General features: G+C 34.1%; 1 protein-coding gene across 1 annotated transcript in view; it reads left to right on the plus strand.

Annotated features, from left to right (window-relative positions):
* SYNE1 (spectrin repeat containing nuclear envelope protein 1) overlaps positions 1 to 19,719 on the plus strand; it is a 274,529-nt gene that overhangs the window by 89,251 nt on the left and 165,559 nt on the right. The window contains exons 29-42 of the mRNA XM_042812608.1: positions 1,020 to 1,160; positions 2,220 to 2,380; positions 4,917 to 5,067; positions 8,046 to 8,273; positions 8,792 to 8,890; positions 10,049 to 10,236; positions 10,348 to 10,471; positions 11,569 to 11,735; positions 12,890 to 13,043; positions 13,346 to 13,974; positions 14,525 to 14,704; positions 15,140 to 15,290; positions 16,928 to 17,086; positions 17,792 to 17,974. Of these exons, the coding sequence (XP_042668542.1) occupies positions 1,020 to 1,160; positions 2,220 to 2,380; positions 4,917 to 5,067; positions 8,046 to 8,273; positions 8,792 to 8,890; positions 10,049 to 10,236; positions 10,348 to 10,471; positions 11,569 to 11,735; positions 12,890 to 13,043; positions 13,346 to 13,974; positions 14,525 to 14,704; positions 15,140 to 15,290; positions 16,928 to 17,086; positions 17,792 to 17,974 (2,715 nt within the window). The remainder of the gene's footprint in view (positions 1 to 1,019; positions 1,161 to 2,219; positions 2,381 to 4,916; positions 5,068 to 8,045; positions 8,274 to 8,791; positions 8,891 to 10,048; positions 10,237 to 10,347; positions 10,472 to 11,568; positions 11,736 to 12,889; positions 13,044 to 13,345; positions 13,975 to 14,524; positions 14,705 to 15,139; positions 15,291 to 16,927; positions 17,087 to 17,791; positions 17,975 to 19,719) is intronic.

A 19,719-nucleotide genomic window follows, 5' to 3' on the forward strand; every position in this document is an offset into this window, starting at 1 on the left:
ATAATATTCTCTATCATAATATTCTCTATCATAATATTCTCTATCATTTTTAGTATGATTACTGTTTCAATTAGCTAATCACCTTTTCTGGTTAATAAAAATGACCGTGACCTTTAATTTGTAGTACTCAGGCTGGATGTTACAGTAGTAATATCTGATATTGCACAAATATAATCTGTGTCTGGAATGTTGGAGTACTTGTTGTCATCCTAAACTTAGTGAAGAAAGAAGCAGTGACAGAAATAAAATTGATGCTTTGGACTGTATAACTTATCACTGACTAAACTGGGATTAAAATTTAAAGCTTCTTGCACCCATATCTGGATTGTCCTTTACATTTCCCTAAGAAGAATTGGAATATAGCTGTCCACCACTTCACGTGACTGTTTACAATCATAAAAACTATTCCCAGTGTTAAAACACATGATGCAAAACGTGATCAATGGAGCCTCAATAACTTCAATAATTTATTATGAATACATTTTTTCCCAAATACAAAATCTTAATTTGGCTGTGCTTTATTTCAGAATCAAGAAAATATTTAATTCTTTTTTGTCATAAATAATTTGTAATAATTCTCGTAACTGGCAGTATAGTCCTAGTCAGTAAAAGGTTGGTCAAAAACAAAAAATATATCCTTATGTTTCTTCACAATTTTCTACTGTAATTTTTTCATGAGAAGACTTGAAAATCCTTTTAGATATAATGCTGATTCCTGCCACCATAAGCCAGTAAGCAACTGCAGTCATCCCTTCAGATGTATAAGTTTTAAATATATGTTTTAAATATTCCTAGCAGTTTAGAAAGTGTGCAAAATCAGTGAATTAGTGTAAAAATGAAAGCTTTATTGTGTTCAGGACTTTTTCATGTGTAGAAATAGGTAGCATTCCAGGAGAAATAGTTTTATTTTATGATAGGAATTTCTGGGTTTTTTAGTAACTTAAAATGATTTTTTCTCCTGTTTGTCCTTTTTGTGGTTCCTGTTTTGTTCATTTGTTTTCTTGTTTTCTTTTTTGTAGGTCACAATAAATAAATGGGAGCAGTTTGAAAGAGACAAAGAAACAGTAGTAAAATATCTAAATCAAGCAAGCTGTGCGCTTGAACGTATCTTAAACTTTAGCAGTTTAGAGAGCCTCTCCTCAGAACTGGATCAGACAAAGGTATTCCCTGTGAGAATACAGGAGCTGAGACATCCTTCTGCTTCTTTTGTTAGCATGTTCCAAGTGCATTGCATACAATCTTAGCATGATTACTGCTAATGCTGGTACAAATTGCCTATAGAGATTAGAGATTGCATAAATCGTTCAGAGGTAAACAGTTATTTCATGAAAAGATCATGAAGAATTACTCAACATCCATAGATGAAGTAAATAGATGGGGGGGTATAATGATTTTGGGGGCTTCCCATTTTATGTTCAGCAAACATTTACAGTAGTAAGCTAACCAGCATCAAGCTCTGACATACATAAAGACCCACATACAGTGGCTCTTTGCTAGTCATGTGGCTTATGCAAACTAGCGCTCGTCTAGTATGAAGAAGGCAAAGGAGAGACTTCCATTATAAGGAAGCCGTAAGTCAGGTGCTCTTCATATGAGGAGAACATCCCAGCCCATTTTATTTTCTGCTACAAGTGATTGACTTTCCTGAGTGCTCTGTATTTCTTTACATTTTTACACTTTGATGGAGTTTATACAAAATTAATCTACCTTCTTGACCGTTCATATTTACCATGTATGACAGAAAACAGTCGGTAAAAAAATTGAAATTACAAGCTACAAGATATTACAAAGACATGTCTGTAAGGGATAGTGTCTAAGGGTAAATTAAAAATGATTACTGAAAGCATATAATATTCCGAAGTTCATAAAGAATTTTCTTGAAGAGCTATAAGATAAACTGCCACTGGTTGAGCTAAAATCTTTTGAAAGTATATAGTTTCCCTTGCTATATTTTATTCAATATAGGTTTTTTTTTGTTTTTTTTTAAATGAACAAACTTCTTTAAAAAAAAAAAAAACCAACACCAACTTCTTAAAGGCAACATGGTAGGTAAGCCTTCTTTAGAGATTCCGTGTATTTACACATTCGTAATACATGTTTAGGGCACTTATAACTTCATAAAAGTGCAAAACCTTTTTCAACCACAAACAAGAAAAAATAATTTTGGTGAAAATATATGAAACTGTACAGTTGTGCTAATATGTCTTATATCATTACAGGAACTTTCTAAACACAGTGAAGCCATGGCAGTACAAGCTGAAAACTTGGTGAAGAATTCTTCTGAGATACAGCTTGGTTCAAAGAGAAAACAAGCCCTGCAGCAGCAGGCAAAATCTATCCAAGAACAAGTAAAAAAAGTGGATGTTACTCTAGAAGAAGAGTATGTTCTTAACAAGTCCTAATGTTTATTCTCCACTATAAGATTGTACTAGATTTCTAAAATCCCTTGATAGTATTTTGTGTTATTTCATCAGCTCCATCATTTTCAACTTGTCATGGCATAGCTACAAGATTATAGTATCAAATATGTCAAAATGCAGAATTGCAACACATGCAAATAAATCTGTGTTAGGTAATATATTATTTACAAAATTACTGTAGTTGCATTTGCCTTATCACAGTTCTTATCTTTAAGCCCCAGTAATTAATCTAATTCAAATCTAATCAAATACTGAATATTTTGGGAACAAAAATTCTCAGTGCAAATATGAGAATGTCTACCATGTTCTCAATTTTCATTTTCCCCTATCTCCATATGAATGTAAAGAAGTGCCTTTATCTTAGTTGAATGCCTAGATTTTATTTCATGGAGAATATCAAAAGCTGTTTCTGCCATTACAAATTAACAAGGCATCATTTGCCAAAGTATGGTTAAAGTAATAATGTTTAATTTCCAAGAAAATATTCTTAACTATTGTGAATATTTGTAGCTTTTGGCATTTGTTAAAGTCTCATCTTTTTTTTTCCCAAGTAACTCGAAGTTATTAAGCTCAAAGTCACTCTACTTGTACTTCAGCTTTTGCCTTTTTTTTTTTTTTTCCTATATACACATACATTTGTATGCTTGTTTGAAATTTGTGTTTTTAGAGCTGACCCACAAATGATGGACAATATAGGCCTATTCTATGTTGTCTTACTGGATTTATGGTGCAGATTAATTTGCCATACAAGTTTCAGAAGACACTCTGTGGTGGAATACTAAGTATCCCATCTGAATACGAGGAAAAGACAATGCCGTCATTAATGTTTTGTGCTTTTTCCCTTATTGACCATTGTTATGCTATTATGAATTAAATGCATTTTTCTCTCTGGTGTAAAACAACAGTTTTTGAACAGAGAAGAGTTATAAAACTAACCTCTGCAACATTAACTTAGTAATTGCTGTTGATCTGATTTATTTTTTGTGTTTCACTCTCTTCAGGATGGAGTAATGAGAGTGATTTATAGACAAAAAATTTACTATATCTTTCTGAATATTTTACCTTTTTCTCCAAAGTTACAGAAAAAGAGTGATTTTAGTGTCCTCCTTCTTTTATATAGGAAATTTATCCTTCCAACAATGAGGATTTTAAAGCCATCTACTTCTAAATGAAAGCTATGTTGATACTCCCTTTTGATCTCAGTGTGGAAGAAGTCTTAGCTGAATGTATGCATTATGCAGAATGTCTGTGGTATTGTGATACAGCAGATAATAAAATAAATCTCTTCTGCAAAATGTGAAAATGAACCACTCTATAGTTAATCTGCAGAATGCACAATCAGTGTGTAAGAGCCATGTTGTAACTCGTATCAATAAAAATCTTTTTCCAATAGTTTAAACTGAATACAAGTGGTGCATATATCAGTAAAAAGAAGAGATAAATTTATTTGAAAATAAAAAAGGGAAAACAGCAAGGCCAAATTTTAGATGCCATATTTTCCTGCAGCTTCCTCTAGTGTTACTAAGAGAAAAACGAAATGAAAATAAAAATTTCTTTTAAAATGAATGTTTTTTAGAAGAAAAATGTATTTTGGAATTTTGTAATATTCAAACTTTTCTAATGATGTTTTTGTATAGTCAGCAAAACAAAAACTCCATGCAGGACCTACATTAGCATTGATATCTTTACAATGGCCAGAAATTAACAGAAACTTGTACATAGGAAGTTAACGTTAGGTCTTGTAAGGAACTTAGACCTCTTATATGTGACCAAACATTGGGGGTGTTTTACTATCCATAAGATATAAGCATCACTCACATACAGAATCTTTCTGACATATATTGGCTTTGAAACATACATTAGAGATATATATGCATATATTTCAAAGCCTACATATATACACATATATATTCACTTTGGGATAGTTGAGTCATCTCTTGATTCTTTGGCTCAATATCAAATAATTGCCCCAGGAAAAAGGGATTTCCTATATAATAGGCAGACTGTTGTTGTAGAAAAAATCAAGTCCAATAAAGCCATCAATCATAGCTAAAAAATTTACTTCTCTAATATACTCATTATAACGCTTCTACTTTATTGATTTAAAGGCTCTGTCAACTAATATCTGTGCACAGTAATCTCTATTTTTAGATGCTTGATATAATCAAAATTCCATATAGTTCCATATAAATCACACTTTCTATGATATACTTGCTGCTGTCATGAAATTCTTTACATACAACTGATCAATGAAATTGTATTCTGTTCACCTTTTGGTGTCCACATTATGCCTAATGTAATTGTTTGACTGCAGGTGCACTGTCTAAAAGAGAGCCAGGTTTGAGTTGAATTGCGTATCTTGGTCTTCTAAAGTCACGATATTTTAAAATGCCCTTCCTGTAGTCTGAATTAGTTATATCTTTATTCAAGCAAGAATATGGACAACTTCACTATATTAAACTGTTTATTCTCTCTAATTAATTTGGTTAATTTTAGTCTTAAAAGAATGGAAATGATGAAAAACAAGTGGGATCATTTTGGCAAAAATTTTGAAGCTCTGTCCACCTGGATAGCTGAAAAAGAAAAAGAACTGGAAACTTTGGAAACACTCTCATCTCCTTTGGACACACAGATCAGCCAAATCAAGGTGATTAGTTCTTGTTATGTAGAGCATTAAAGAACAGGGTTATTTTTGGTTTGTTTTTTTTTTTTTTTTTTTTTTTTTTTTTTTTTGCTAGAAGCCAAGGAGAACAAACATTTTATGCGTTTCAGAACAAGCATGATATAAAGATGACCCGCTTAGTATATTAAGATACCAAACAGTAACATTTTACTTAAGCGAAAGGAAAATTCTTCTGCCTTCTCTGTTAGTGGTTAGTTTCCAGATATGGAGTCTCTGTGCATATAGTTAAATATTGAATTTATACTCTTTATTTTAGCAAAAAAAGTAGATACATATATACAAAGTCTATATAGGTGGTGTTTTTTTTAATTAAACATGCATCATCTAGTAGATATTGATCTACATTTTAATCTTTCAAGCTAAAGTTATAATTTGATTTATGTATGTTTTATTATGAACTAATAAAGAAAGTATTGCTTTTTGTAGCTTGCAAATCTATCTTCCATTTATTGCAATTATATTTACAAAGTCCTAAATTCTGTGTCATTTAGTTTCTCGTCACAAACTAAGATGCATATTGTCTCCAAACATTTCCATTTCAAAGTCTGCCTTGATATCCTTCCACTAAGAAAATGTTCCTACATGGGGCTGTGTGTTTCTACGGGATCAGATTTTTTTTTTTTTTTAGTGTGTTTACAATTTCCTTTAACTTGTGACCTACCTACTCTTCAGAAAGTGCAAATTGTGCAGCCTTATTGCAGTCATGCACCTGATTGATGATACATATTTCAAAAAGATCCCATCGTTTGGTATGATGGAAAGATTTTACCAACAGACATTTTTGTTTTTATTTGATCACAAGGTCGTACAGACTAAGCTAATTAACTTTATTGATTTTATCATTGAAAAATAAAACAATGCTTGTTCTTCTGCTTCATTGCTACAACTCAAAAACAGCTTCCTTGTGGTTCCAGTTCCACTGGTATACACTATCATCTATTCTTATTTGTCAGTAGTTACTATATAGGATGCTAATGTTAAAGACGGAAAATAAATTGATTAAATGATATTAATATTGCATTACAGTGTAATAATTCTTTCCTGTTTAAATGGAGCCTAAATAAGCTCCACCACTGCATTCAGGCCAATATTTCAGACAAGGTCTTCCATGCTATATAAGCAGATAAACAGTAATTCTATCAACATCTTCCACGTTTCTGGATATTCCAGCACAATTCTTCATTTAAACATATCAACAGAATGAAAATGGCTGAAAGGTAGTTGTTTCAAATGTTTGAGTAAACAGAAACAAAAAAAACCCCTGGTAAAATTGAGGGTTCATAATTGAAACTCAGGTGAACTAAGCAATTTTATTAACAGTTATGAGTCAGATAACATCAGATATGTGGATGTAGCCTGAGGTCTCCTTCATGAGCACGGTTCTAATTTTGTAGATATTGCTGTATTTTAGTGTAAATTTCCTGATGGATTAGTTTGTGTCACAATGCTTATCAGCATATTTAGTTCATAATTCAATGAACAGCATTTTAGTAAGGATTTGCTAAATGAAGAGAAAATAATTTGTTCTGATACATTTGAATGAACAGATATTAAAAAAAAAAAGGGGGGGTCAGCTGAATATAATTATCATGAATATTAGTGGTAATATTCTGCTTTTTATGACATCGTTTGCAAAACCCAAATGATGTCTGAAGTGATGTCTGCAGAGCCAGATTTTCACCTACGCACTTCTCTGAAATTCCTGGTGGACAAAATGACAGTTCTCACAAGGAGTGAAAACTGGTGGCAGACTCAATGAGAGCCTGAAGGCCTCAATTATACACCTTCTTTTATATAACTGAGTGAATTTAACAGAAGAGTGTGGGAGTAAATAAGTGCGGCCTAATTTGTATCTGCTGCATTGTTAGATAATTTCAGCCTAAAATAGGCAAATATACTATTTTTCTTCAGCTTTGTGTTCTCATGCAAAAAAGATTATTTATAATCTGAATTAATTCAGAATATATCACATAAAAGGATGCATAAATGGTTACAGAACCACATACTTTTTCCTATACTGTCACCCTACTAATTCTAGACTCAATTTTGCCATTTCTGAGCTGTCTAATGTCACGTAAGGTACCGTATTTTTACTGCAGTTATACCAGAAAGTGGGCATGTTTAGGCCTATGAGGGTGAATTTTAAGGAAAGTTTTAGGTTGATGTCACACACACACACACACATATCTTAATATTATTATGTCTGAGAATGCTGGTGCCTCTTCCAATTTCAATGAGATATTTAGGCTCACTCAGCTCCCTTCCTGATGCACATTCTCTAGCTTTTTTGGAGAGAACTCCAAGGACGTGCTACATCAGCAGAAATTAAAAGAACTCTGCCATAAAAGAAAAAAAAATCTCCAAGTTCTAAGATATTTTCTGAACAAGCAGCCACCAAATAAAAAGTACCAGAAGTTTCTCTCTTGCCTATTGTAGCTGTCAAGTCTCCCTCTAAATTGCAGTAAAATCAACAGGAGGAAATTGTCTTAGACTTGGTGAAATATAAAGTCAGTAGTTACGCATTTAGTAATGGATATAGAAAATAACTGCAAAGTACCAAAGCCACTGTCACAATAGTTTTATGGTAAAATCCAATTTATACTTCAGTTAAGTTCTTTATATAGTCTCTGCCTGGGAGCACATTAACTTTAACTCAGCATCTAAATTAATTTATATTCTATTACACCGCACTATCATTTTAAATTAGAAAAGGAAACAAAATAGGCACCCTTTTTGTGGCAGACTGATTTTAAAAAAAAAAGAAAGGGAGCTTATAGGGCATATTAGAGACTTTCATAACTAGATTTTTCAATAAGTCAATGAACTCTCCTCTTTTTAAATAAAGGATAGTGGTAACAAATGTGAAAGAAGGAAGAATAGAGTACATTTCTGAGAGTTAAAAAATATTGTACTTCTTTGTTTACTATTACTTTACATTTTAGGTTATTAATACAGAAATAGACGGTAAAATAAATGGAATCTCAAAACTAGAAGAAGAAGCCAAATCATTTACCCAGTTTGTTACTTCTGGAGAATGCGCACATATTAAAGCCAAACTGACTCATATCAAAAGGTATTGGGAAGAGCTAAGAGAACACGCACAGAGATTGGAAGGAACCATCACAGGGAATGCATCAGCACAGAAAATATATGAAGAAAGTCTTAAACAGGTAGACAATACAAAATCTAATGGGTTATTTTCTGAAATTTATAGAACTGTTCTGTTTTTCCAAAATTGAATATAAAATGCTATATTTTACTAGAATGAACTAGAACATGAGTAGCTTTTTAAGGTAATCACAAGACCTCCGCAGGTATATTTTTGCTCTGAATGACTTAAAAAGCAGGCTTGGGAAGATATTTTAATATACACACTGAAAAATGTACACTGTCTTTTAGAAAATCTGTATGAGTCTTCTGGATATTACAGTGGTGAAACACATATCTATGAATTCTGTAATTTGGTTGTTAGCATGCATGTGTGATACATTATGAGGAAATTGAACATTATCTTGTCCCAGTCCCACAGAGCTGTGTACAGTTTGATTTTTAACTTCAAAAAATACTCAGAACTACAAAAGACTAAAATGTAATATTTTCTTGGCACTAAATATTTATAAAATGTTATTTAAAGCATGACTGTATTTCTTGCTGTTTACAGACTGTTTTTATTTCCTTTTCTTCATAGGTGCAGCAGTCAGTGTCTGAATTTGAAACTAAGTTAGCTGAGCCTCTCACATCATGCACTTCATCAGCAGCAACGTATGGAGACCTACAGGATTGCATGGTGAGTATGTGGCCTGTGACTTCTGCTGCTGAGTCAGGGAAATGCTACCACACTGACCTCCTTACAAAAGCCCCAATAAACCCCCAGGCCAGGGGCTGCCTGAAGTCCTGTAGCCTATGATGGAGGCAGGGCTGATTGTCAGGGTGGGTCGACCTGGTGAAGGCTCCAGCAGACATTTTCTGCTAAGTCTTTCACTGTTTCCAACATGTTTGGAGGGCTTTTCCCCATTCTAGAGAAAGGAAAGCCTTAAAAGTATGATTCAAATCTTCAGGTTTTCATTTTTAATTTTATGCATCTAGAGCATTGTGAAAAAAAAAAAAAAAAGAAGATGAGAAACATTTCTAGGATACATTGTTCCTCAAGGATTTTTAAGAAACTTGCTTCTTGACATAGAGAATTCTGATTAAAAACATAAAATTAAAAAAATGAATTGCCCTGGAAGTTTGTTTGTTTGTTTTGGACAATGCAGAAACTGAACGGTTCTGGCAGACAAGATTTTGTCTGAGCTGCTAGAAGCCTCTTCGTATTTGAACATTTGGTTGAGTCCATCATAATTAGAAAGCAAATAATGGACTGGTATTCAGAATTCATATAAAACCCAATCTCTTATGAATTTGATGACATAGCTTCCCTTTCCTTTCCTTTCCTTTCCTCTCCTGAGTTTGTAATATGTTCTTGCCATGATAGTCTTTATCTTCCATTCTGACAGAAGTTCACTGTACACGTTCCTTGCCTTTCCCTTATCGTGCCATAGACTTCAGTCCTCTCAGTTTGGAGGGACTATTTGCAATTACTGTATCTGTATAAATTAAAGCATGCTATGGGGGGTTTGGATACAGAGTTGTCCTACATGATCATTCTGCACTGCACACCTGTTCAGAATATCTCACTTCTCTTTCCTGACAGGCTTTTCTTTAACACTGTTAAGATAAGATAAGATAGTCTTTCCCCACTGCAGGCTTGTGGTGATTGATAGAATTGGGATGTGTGTATCTGGGATAGATTTTGAGATAAATGTAATATATAAAGTGACTTTCTGGTCTGGAAAATGTGGCATTTTGTCAAACTATGGGTATAAGTATAGAATTTTTTCCAACATCATTACTGTAGCTTTGATGTTTATGTATGCAACTTCTCCTTCTTCTACATGTCCATTAGGACCTTTGTCATACTGTGGAAAAACTGAGCAACACACTGGCATCTCTATCAGTCTGTGCCCGAAAGGCTGCCAACAAAGAAAAAGCTGCTCAGGAGGTTGCAGCATTACAGCAGAGATATGAGAAGGTATTAGAAAATGCTAAAGAGAAACAAATGTTGCTGGAGACTCTTCTGGCTCGATGGCAGAAGTAAGTAAGCTACTACGTCTGCTATGATGGACACAGAGACCTTTCTGCTGTCAGACTATGAGACCAAGGGGAGGGCTTGTTTTGGTAACGCTCCACACGTAATTTTCTCAGGCAGGAGAAAGAGCTGTGTGCTTTCCAGATCTGGCTGGAAGGGTGTGAAGCTGCAGCCAGGCCTTCAGAGCAGTATGTTTCTGCTGACAGAGTTAAGCTGGAAGGTGAACTGCAATCGCTGCAGGTATGTTTCAACGGAAAGACTGAAACATTCCCCCACATTTCTGTAGCTTTTAAAGGATTCAGTTGTTCAACTGTCATCTGAAAAGTCACTTGATTCTGGGCTTTAGAAATGTGTTAGGGAAATACTACACCACAAAGACACGAAAATGACAGGAAAAATGTTATTTGCAAATACAGCATGCCTGCTCAAGAAAAATTATGTTATAATATATCCTATTATTTATCAAAGAAGGATATTGATCTGCTTCCCAGATGGTCATTTCTCTAGAGAAATTCCTTTATTAAGCAATTCTGCTCCCTTAGCCTCCTCTTGTCCATAGCTCTCAAGACTCCTGCATTCAAATTAACATGTACAGGCATGAGAAGATGATTTAGCTCTGGATCTCTAATGCACTCTCGTAACTACATATAATGATCTTCCACTAATGTTTAATATTTATGAGAGAAAGCAGGCATAACTGCTTTGCTCAAGTTTGGTTGAGTCGGCCACCGTACATATATTTTGGAAAGTCTTCCTCCTAACAGACTATACCCCCTTCACAAGTGTAGCTGTCTGCTTCTCCAGCCATGTTTGTGGGTCATATTCCAAATGAGTCATATGGCTAGGTGTAACATTTTGTTCCTTGGTGCTGGGATGCTGCTGAATCTCCAAGTCAGAGCTCTGTAAAGATAATTATTAGAGCCTTTCAGATTCCATTCAAACTAAAAAAGCCAGATCTGTAAAGCTCCAAGAAGCCAAATGCACAGTAATAATCTTCTGTTCAGAAAAGAAACTCACTGCTATTTTGCATGCTCCACTTTGTCATAAGTATAAAAACAAAAAAAAGGCAGCAAAAAACAAACAAACAAAAAAAACCAACAAAAAGACTTTTGAAGAATCCCTTCCGAATCACAATTAAAGATATAGCTATATAAGAGATACTGAGTACCCTCATGCTCTCATAGATCTCAGTTCCTCTAAGTACTTAGATGTACTCATGCACTTCTCTCAAAGTGGTGTATTGGAAATCCTTAGCTATTTTTTGAATAATTATTGCTATTTGGCATAATATGATGTCATATTGAATCAAAATGCTGTACATTCCATTGTTTTCCCAGGATTTGCGAGCAGATTTTGAATCTCATGCTTCCATCTATGCGAGCCTATTGCAATTAAATGAGTCGCTGTTCCCAACAGCTTCCAAACAGTGTGTGAAAGCAATAAAAGAAAAATGTAAAGAGCTGGATGAGAGGTGGAAAGCATTACCTCAAACTATTGATAAAAGGTTTGTGCTTTATAGTATTTTTTTGTGTGTTAAATGAGAAATTCATATCCAAAATACGAATTTCAATTCTGAAACATAGTTCTACAGTACAACCATTAAGAAAACAAACATGAAAGGATTTAAGGGTGCTCTGTGCTTCTAGGAATGGAGGATGGTGAATCTCACAGATTTATCATGTCTTTTTGCATAACCTCACCCTACTTTTTGATAGATTTCTGTCACAAGGAGTATGAGGCAGGAAATGGGATTAATGTTTTGTTTCCTCAATTATACGTTCCCAACTAACTTCCTAAAGTACTTCCAGAATATGTACTATCTGTTCTTCATTTCTTAATTTGTATTATTTACTTTGTGCAAAGCTATACCTTTGTCCTATAAAACCCATTTTGGATGTTTCATTTTCAATGAATAGTATAAATTCTCAATTGTTAGGCTTCTGGCTCATCTTCAACTCAGGAATGCTGCCTCTTCTTTTGAAAACATATGTTGCTATATATTTAAATTGAAGTTGATTGGTGATGAACATACACATTTTGCTGGTTGCAAAGTGACTTAAATAACAGGCCCAGGTTGTTGGCATCTTTTAGATCCTTTATTAATACAATAATTTTACAGTTTAATAATTTTCTACATATCATTTCATGTTGAAAATCATGTAGAGAGATTTCTAAGGAAAGATGTGCAGTGGTCAGATAGCAAGGGCCTTTTTAAGATCAAGGTTTAGAAGCCTAGTTCTACTAGGTGCTGGACCTATTCTTCCTCTGAACCTCCATTTATTTCAGTCCAACTTGAACATTCAGCCTACATTTTTGGACTTTTACCTCAAGTACACTGTTGCAGATAGCATAAACATTCTCTGAGGACTGAATTTTAGCTTGAATCCTCTTTGCTGGGACTACCGTTATGAAGAGAAGTTGAAGGACTTAGTTGCTTAAAGGCCCTTCTAAGAGTTGATAGGAACAAAGTGGTAGGAAAGGAAAGATAAACTGGTACTTCCCAGATAAGTAATAAACACAGCAGTCTTAGCATTTGTAATGCAGATTACTGATTCCTTCCACTTGCAGTGATTTTTATGCTGTCCAGTTTGCTGTGACTTTAATTCTGAGAAATTATTTTTGTCAAGTGCTTTCATGTTTACATCTAACATCTTATAGGATCAACTTCCTTCAGTCTCTTGTTGCTGAGCATGGACAATTTGATGAACTCCTCTGCAGTTTTTCAGAGTGGATTAAGCAGTTTCTTGCTGAACTACAATCCACTTCAGAGATAAACACAGCTGATCAAGAATTAGCTGCATCTCACAATAAGGTAAATTTCTGGATGTAAATATTAAAGCCAGACAAATTGTACCATGCATATAGATAAATATAAATATTTATCTAAAACTATCATAATGTTATTTACCAGTCCTTGAAAGCCAATATTCTGTTGTAGCCACATACACATTTCTATCATTTGACCAGGCTAAAACAAAATTATAACTCTGAACTGTGCTTTATGTAATCCATTAAATAGTAGTTGTTTTACTTGCAAATTCAATAATATAATGTTTTCTGAACCTTCAGTTGCAAAAGGAAATGCAGCCCTCCTATTTTCTTTCTTTCCCATAGAACCATTCAACAGAAATTGAAAGTAAGAAACTGCAGTTACAAAGTCTGAAGGACCTTGTAGATAAACTGTGTGTTTTCAGCTGTCCAGAGGACCAACAGACATTGCAAGGGAAAACTGAAGATTGCTTTCAGATTTTCCAGGAGGCAAATCAAATAACTAACCAAAGAAAAGAGGCTCTGGATCAGCTGCAGGTATTCCTGGAGCTCCATAATGCTGCATCAAAAAAGCTCCACCAGCTGAGGCAGACAGTGGAGAAAACAGGAAATATGGACAAAGCTAAATCGGAATTACTGGAGAAGGACCTCCATGATGTTATTCAGTCTCTTAACAAGCTGGAATCTATTGCCATCAGTTTGGATGGTTCACTTACTAAGGCCCAGTATCACCTAAAACATGGGATTTCTGAGCAGAGGACCTCCTGCAGGGCTGTGGTAGACCATCTGTACTTAGAACTGGAGGCAGTTCAAAACCTGCTCGGAACAAAACAGAGTGAGGCAGAAGCTCTTGCAACCTTGAGAAGATCTTTCATGGAACGGAAAGAAGAACTGTTGAAGAATGTTGAAGATACTGAGGAAAAGGCTGACAAGGAGGGCCTAAGAGAAGCAACACTGCAAGCCCTCCAGCAAAGGTAGAAACAATATTAATGCTTGAGATTGGTACTTCTTTCTGTTTGGATGGAAGAAGAACATGAGCACAGCATTCAACAAGTCCCTCAAATCTTTTATACTGAAATAACAGAGAAGAAAATCTTTGTTATAACACATTATTTTGTTCAAAGGAATACAAACTCCCAGCAGTCACTAGGAATCCCATACAAAATAGATGATTCTCTCCATTCAGAATTGAAGACTGCTGAATGAATCAAAACATTTATTGTAATAAAATACTCATGTAAATATTTTATGATATTTATAAATGACAGTGTGTGGTGAAGACGTATCTCTACAGATTTGTGTAGCTCTATATGTATTTGGAAAATCAAACTCTGAGCCCAGTTGTTACTTTTTTTTCTTTTCCTGATACATTTTATCTTCTGAAGATATTTTAGGAAATATTAGAAAAATTGAACTTTATGCACAATAACTCCATGAACAGCTATTTCTGTCAACCTTACCCCTCTTTTTTTCTCACCAGAAAGGGACAATGAATAAATTTGTAACCTGCATTTTAACTTACAGATTGAGGATCTTTAACCAGTTGGATGAAGAACTCAGTTCTCACCAGCATGAACTCCAGTGGCTCATGGACAAAGCAAAGCAAATAGCCCAAAAAGATATAACTCTTGCTCCTGAAATTGACAAAGAGATCAATCATTTAGCATCACTGTGGGAGGATACCAAGAAAGTTATACAGGAAAAGTAAGTAGTGAACAACGAACAAGGAGAGATTTCTTGTAGTGGTGAAAAGAGACCTGTTTATTTGAGTTTGACTTCTTGCCATATTAACTTGTATAAACACTGAGAATAGAATATTCTATCCATTACCTGAACAGAAATAGGCTGTTCTGCGGAATGGAAGGTGAGGAAGGGAAGCCTGTTTTTAGCAGTGGATTATTTTGGTCTCAGTGCAACAGGGATGTAGAATGCAATGTTTTAAACCTGAAGGGATGCTCCCGATAATTGGACTATTAAATGTTAATATTCTAAATGTTGCTAACTGTATGCATTTTCTTGGCTACTCCAAATGTGTTTCAGATTGCATTCTGATTCCCTTATGGTGAATTGCTACATCTCATTCACCTTCTTTCAGAAATGTGACAATGAATTGTGCTAACAGAGCTTTTTCCATTACAGAAAGGAGCAGTCCTGCATTCTTATTGATCTGATAAAGGAGTATCACGGCTTGAAGTCAACAGTGATGAAAGTCATAGACAGCGCTGACAGTGCTTCAGTGATAAAGTCCATTTGGAAGGATCGTGAAGATATCAGGCGAACTTTATCAAAGGTAACTAGATTTTCATTTGAGGGATTTAAATCATCCTTGACTTGAGATTAGCCTTAGGCCCCTTTAAAATTCCTTGAATTTACTGTCAGATCTTGATGTTCAGGATTCAAATTTTACTGATTCTGGTGAGGAAAGAATATACTCCTTTTTAGTAAGGTCCATGAAGGAATATTTCATTGTTGCTATTTTAACATTTTAGGACCTAAAAGAGCAAAATGTTAATAAATAGAAAAGGCGTAAGTTATCTGCTTTTTATATAAAACATCTTATGAAGATATTTTGGTCATAGTACGAGGATGTATTTCCAGTTAAAATACTTTAACCTTTTTCGATATTGGGTAATTGGTTGGAATGGTCAATGAAAGAAAAAGGCTGACTGGAATACTATTGCAAAAAGTATTGCTGTTTCCTCAAATGCAAATCTGGCTCTTATATCTGTCCCTTTCCTTAAAGATACTTATTTGAAGTGATATAATGTTGACACTGACCATTGAGCAAAGATAAGGAATATGAATCCCTTTATTCCATTCATTTCACTAAATCATATTCTTAACATTATAAATCACTATCTAGCTTGTCAGGAATAACAGCTTTGAGTTAAATTCTTTCCATTGATTTGGAAAGTAATTTTATTTCAAAGCCTACTAAGTTCTTCATTAAAAATTCTTCAATCACACCTCATTCTAAGTTGTGCATATTTATAGCATCTTTTTAATAGACATTTCAAGTAGAACTGCAAGATGGAACATAGCTTGTCTGTCAAAGAAATATGTAAAAATTCATGTCTCTTTAAAATGAGACTTTTTCTGTAGAGAATGCCTTGCAGCCTAAACTAAACCTGAAGTAGTTGGAGCACGATAAGTATTTTGCGCAGCTCCTACCATAATAACCTAGGAATGGCCATATTGCATCCAGATTAGTAGCTGATCTGTTATATATATATATATAAAACAGATCAGTGTTAGATATATATATAAATATATATATACACACACTTGTGTGTATAGTTATATGTGAGATTCTAAAATCCTTTTTCAGATAACTCTTCTAGAAATAGGTGCTTTAACGATTTCCTCAAGCGTAACACTGCATATGTAGTAGCTCTGAGGAAATAACTTTCCATGATTTTGTCTAATTCCTTTCTAAACAGGTTTGTACTGAATTCTCCTGAGTATTTTGTGCTGATATTATTTGTGGTTCTAAATTTTGTTTGTGACACCCTCTGTTTGCTCTGTTGTAATGCCAGAACTGACGCTAAGTACTGATAGTAATATTAAATATTCAGTGAGATGTTCTTACTCTTCAATTTTAGATGTGTAGATTCTGAAGAATAAAAGAATACTTAAATAAAATTTTTTGCCCCAAATCCCATTGATTGCTTGTTATTTAGCAGGAAAAATGTGAAATTCATTACTCCAATCTGTGTGATAATAATTGATCTTAAAAGAACAATTCTAACATTTTATTATTTGTATATTGTGACATAATTAAGCATTAGATAGTATTAGATAGCAAGTTGAATGAAAATCATCAAATGTATAACATATGCCACAGCTTGAGAGATGATGTCTGGAGAACTGGATTTTTTCTTTCATTCTTCAACTCTTCCTTAAATAAGCACATATTTACATCCACAGCACGAAGCCGCCAAGAATGATCTGAGTGATAAACAAAAAGATCTGGATATTTTTACCAATAAAGGAAAACATTTGTTAGCAGAACTGAAAAAAGTGCAAAACTGCGACTGCACTGTGGTGAAAACAGATATGAACTCTACAGTGGACAAATGGTTGGATGTAAGAATCTGGTGTTTTTGCATGGAATACAGTTTATAAGTTGAACAAAGGTTGCAGTACTTGTATTTTCTTAGGACTGAAAAGTGTAATTATTTGGTAAATTTTACTCTGAAATATATCCTAAAGGGCTAACTGTAAGGTTTTTATACTCACTGTAGTTACAGTTGTGACATACTTTCCCTGTATTTAAAAAGTATGAGTGTAAATGTGATAGATCATATATTTATAGATTTACTCAGTGTACACTTACGAGTGTAAATTTGTATTGTATTCTTGCTGGTATTACTTCATTCAAATAAATTGGACAAAATAAAAATCTGTAATTCACAAAAAGATGGACCATAAAAGATGTGCCTACATTGAGAGACAACAGTATAGCAGATAAGCTAATATTTTACCTTTTCATATTTATACTGCTTTGTGCTTATATCACATAAGAAAGGTAAGTGTAGCTGTTTTAAAAAGTTAATTGGAATATAAAACTCAGTGAAAATCATAATGTTTTAGAAATAGACGCATGGTTTTTGTTTATTTTATGATCCAGGAAACTAAACTACAATTCATAATTTAGAAATAGCAGTAAGAGAATTATTTTGCCTAGGCTTTCTGATATTCTCTGATGCACTTGTCTTACAATTGACTTCAAAAGAAAGAAAACTAAAAGTAAGTTTTGAATGGTATTAATGTATTCCCCTTTCTTAAAAGGTGTCAGAAAGGATTGAAGACAACATACACCAGCTAAGTTTAGGGGTGTCTCTATGGGATGACATCCTGAAAATTGCAGATGAAATGGATGGATGGTGCACTAACTGCATTTCTCATCTGAATGAAGGCATCAGCAACTTGAGTAACAGTCTGAGAATGGAGGTCATCCTGAAAGACTTTCAGGTGCTTACTCATAAACTGCCAATAAAAATGTTCTGGGTCAAATTCTCAAGTGATATCAGGCATACAGATAATGCTGTGCTGTTGTAGACTAGCGCGTTCCCTGTCAAGCAAGCAGGGGTATCACTAATGCAGTGGCTAGCTGATGAGACTCCAGCCCTTTTTTGAAGCTGGCTGTTTCTAGCAGAAACCAGAACAGCACAGATCTTACTCCATCTAAGTTATTTTCATTCTAGCTCTATATGAGTATGTTTTTTTACAATGTAAAAAATTTCAAAGAGCCTGACATTGGACTGAATTATTTTCCCATAGAAATTGCTGGAAATTTTAGACTTTATCTGAAGTTAACCAAAGATCAGTTTCTAAAATCTCAGCTTAGAATGTAGATTGTCCAGGCTGTATTCTAAAAGTTATAGTGTACTGAGGTACAGATTTTAATGTCAGTAACATGATGTCCTTCTTTCCTAATAGTGTTGAACACTTCCAGAAGTATAACAAGCATTCAAGAAGTGTTCTGCCAGTTCTGGCTTGAAATGCATAGCACATCACCCACAGAATGAGTATTATTCTACTTCATTTGAAATAATGTCCTTATGAAGAAGTGCAATAAGTACAACAGAGTATTAAATGGTACTAAATCACGTTTTCCAAGGACAAACATTGTCTAATATCTTTCTGACAACCATAACAGTTAAACTACCTGAATTAATTACCATTAAAATTGATTTGAAGTGAGAGCAGCTAACACCCAAAACCCAGGTATACCTGATTCACAGTAGGGCCAGAATAGCAAAAGGCATCAGGACTGTGCACAGACTTGCAGTCATAGAATGCACAGTTCATAACACATTTTTTCTGCTGTCTTTTACAAGGGCCATTTAGCAATCAGAAATAGATGAAGGCGGATAGAAAAAAAATGAGCGTACCTCTCACACACTTCATAGCACTGCTCCATTTCTCAATTAGTCAGCTAATGTTATATGTTCCTAGCACAAAATACCACTGGAAGGTTCTACTGGGGCTAGATGAACTTCTACTATTCCAGCACAGAAGTGAAGTAGTTTAAACCTGAAATCCATAGTCCAATTTTTTAACTGGAGTGTCCTGTTGGATTTTTATAGAAATGAGTCTGGGTAATCTGAACAACCCTGATTTCTTGCCTAATACTTCAAAACTACAGTTGTACAAATTATGATTTCCTGTTTCACAATGCTATTACTTCTTTAATAAATATAATATTTCTTTGTAATTTGGATTTATATGACTGCAATAAATATAATGTCCTGATGTGTGAGTGTGTATACAACAGCATTTTTAAGTTAGCTCTTATTTTTAATTTTTGACATTTAGTTCTGTGTCTATTTTTTTTTTTTTTTTTTGAGCTCCATTCTCCTTAATTAAAACCAGATGGAATGTGTTATACTGTGCATGACACTAAATGGAATCTAACAACAACAGTAGATTTTTCCAGTGAAATAAACAATGACATTGCCATTTTTATTCAGCTTTATTATTTATGATACTAAAACTATTAGAGCCTTTTAAATATTGAAAATGTGTGTGATTATTTAATAGAGAGGAAGAGATCTCTGAAGTAAGTCAAATGAAGGAAAAGAAATAGTAGTGTTTTAGTGAAGGAAACCAATAGAATTGTATTTGCTGCTAGTTGCTAAATACTGGTAAAATGAAAGGCAATACAACAGTTAATAGAGCAGTCTTCTGAAGATTTTAAACCTTATAGTATGGTA

Source organism: Centrocercus urophasianus, unplaced genomic scaffold (assembly GCF_019232065.1).
Source record: "Centrocercus urophasianus isolate 14NV4802_14NV808 unplaced genomic scaffold, USGS_Curo_1.0 seq_10, whole genome shotgun sequence".
In the NCBI taxonomy this organism is placed as follows: domain Eukaryota; kingdom Metazoa; phylum Chordata; class Aves; order Galliformes; family Phasianidae; genus Centrocercus; species Centrocercus urophasianus.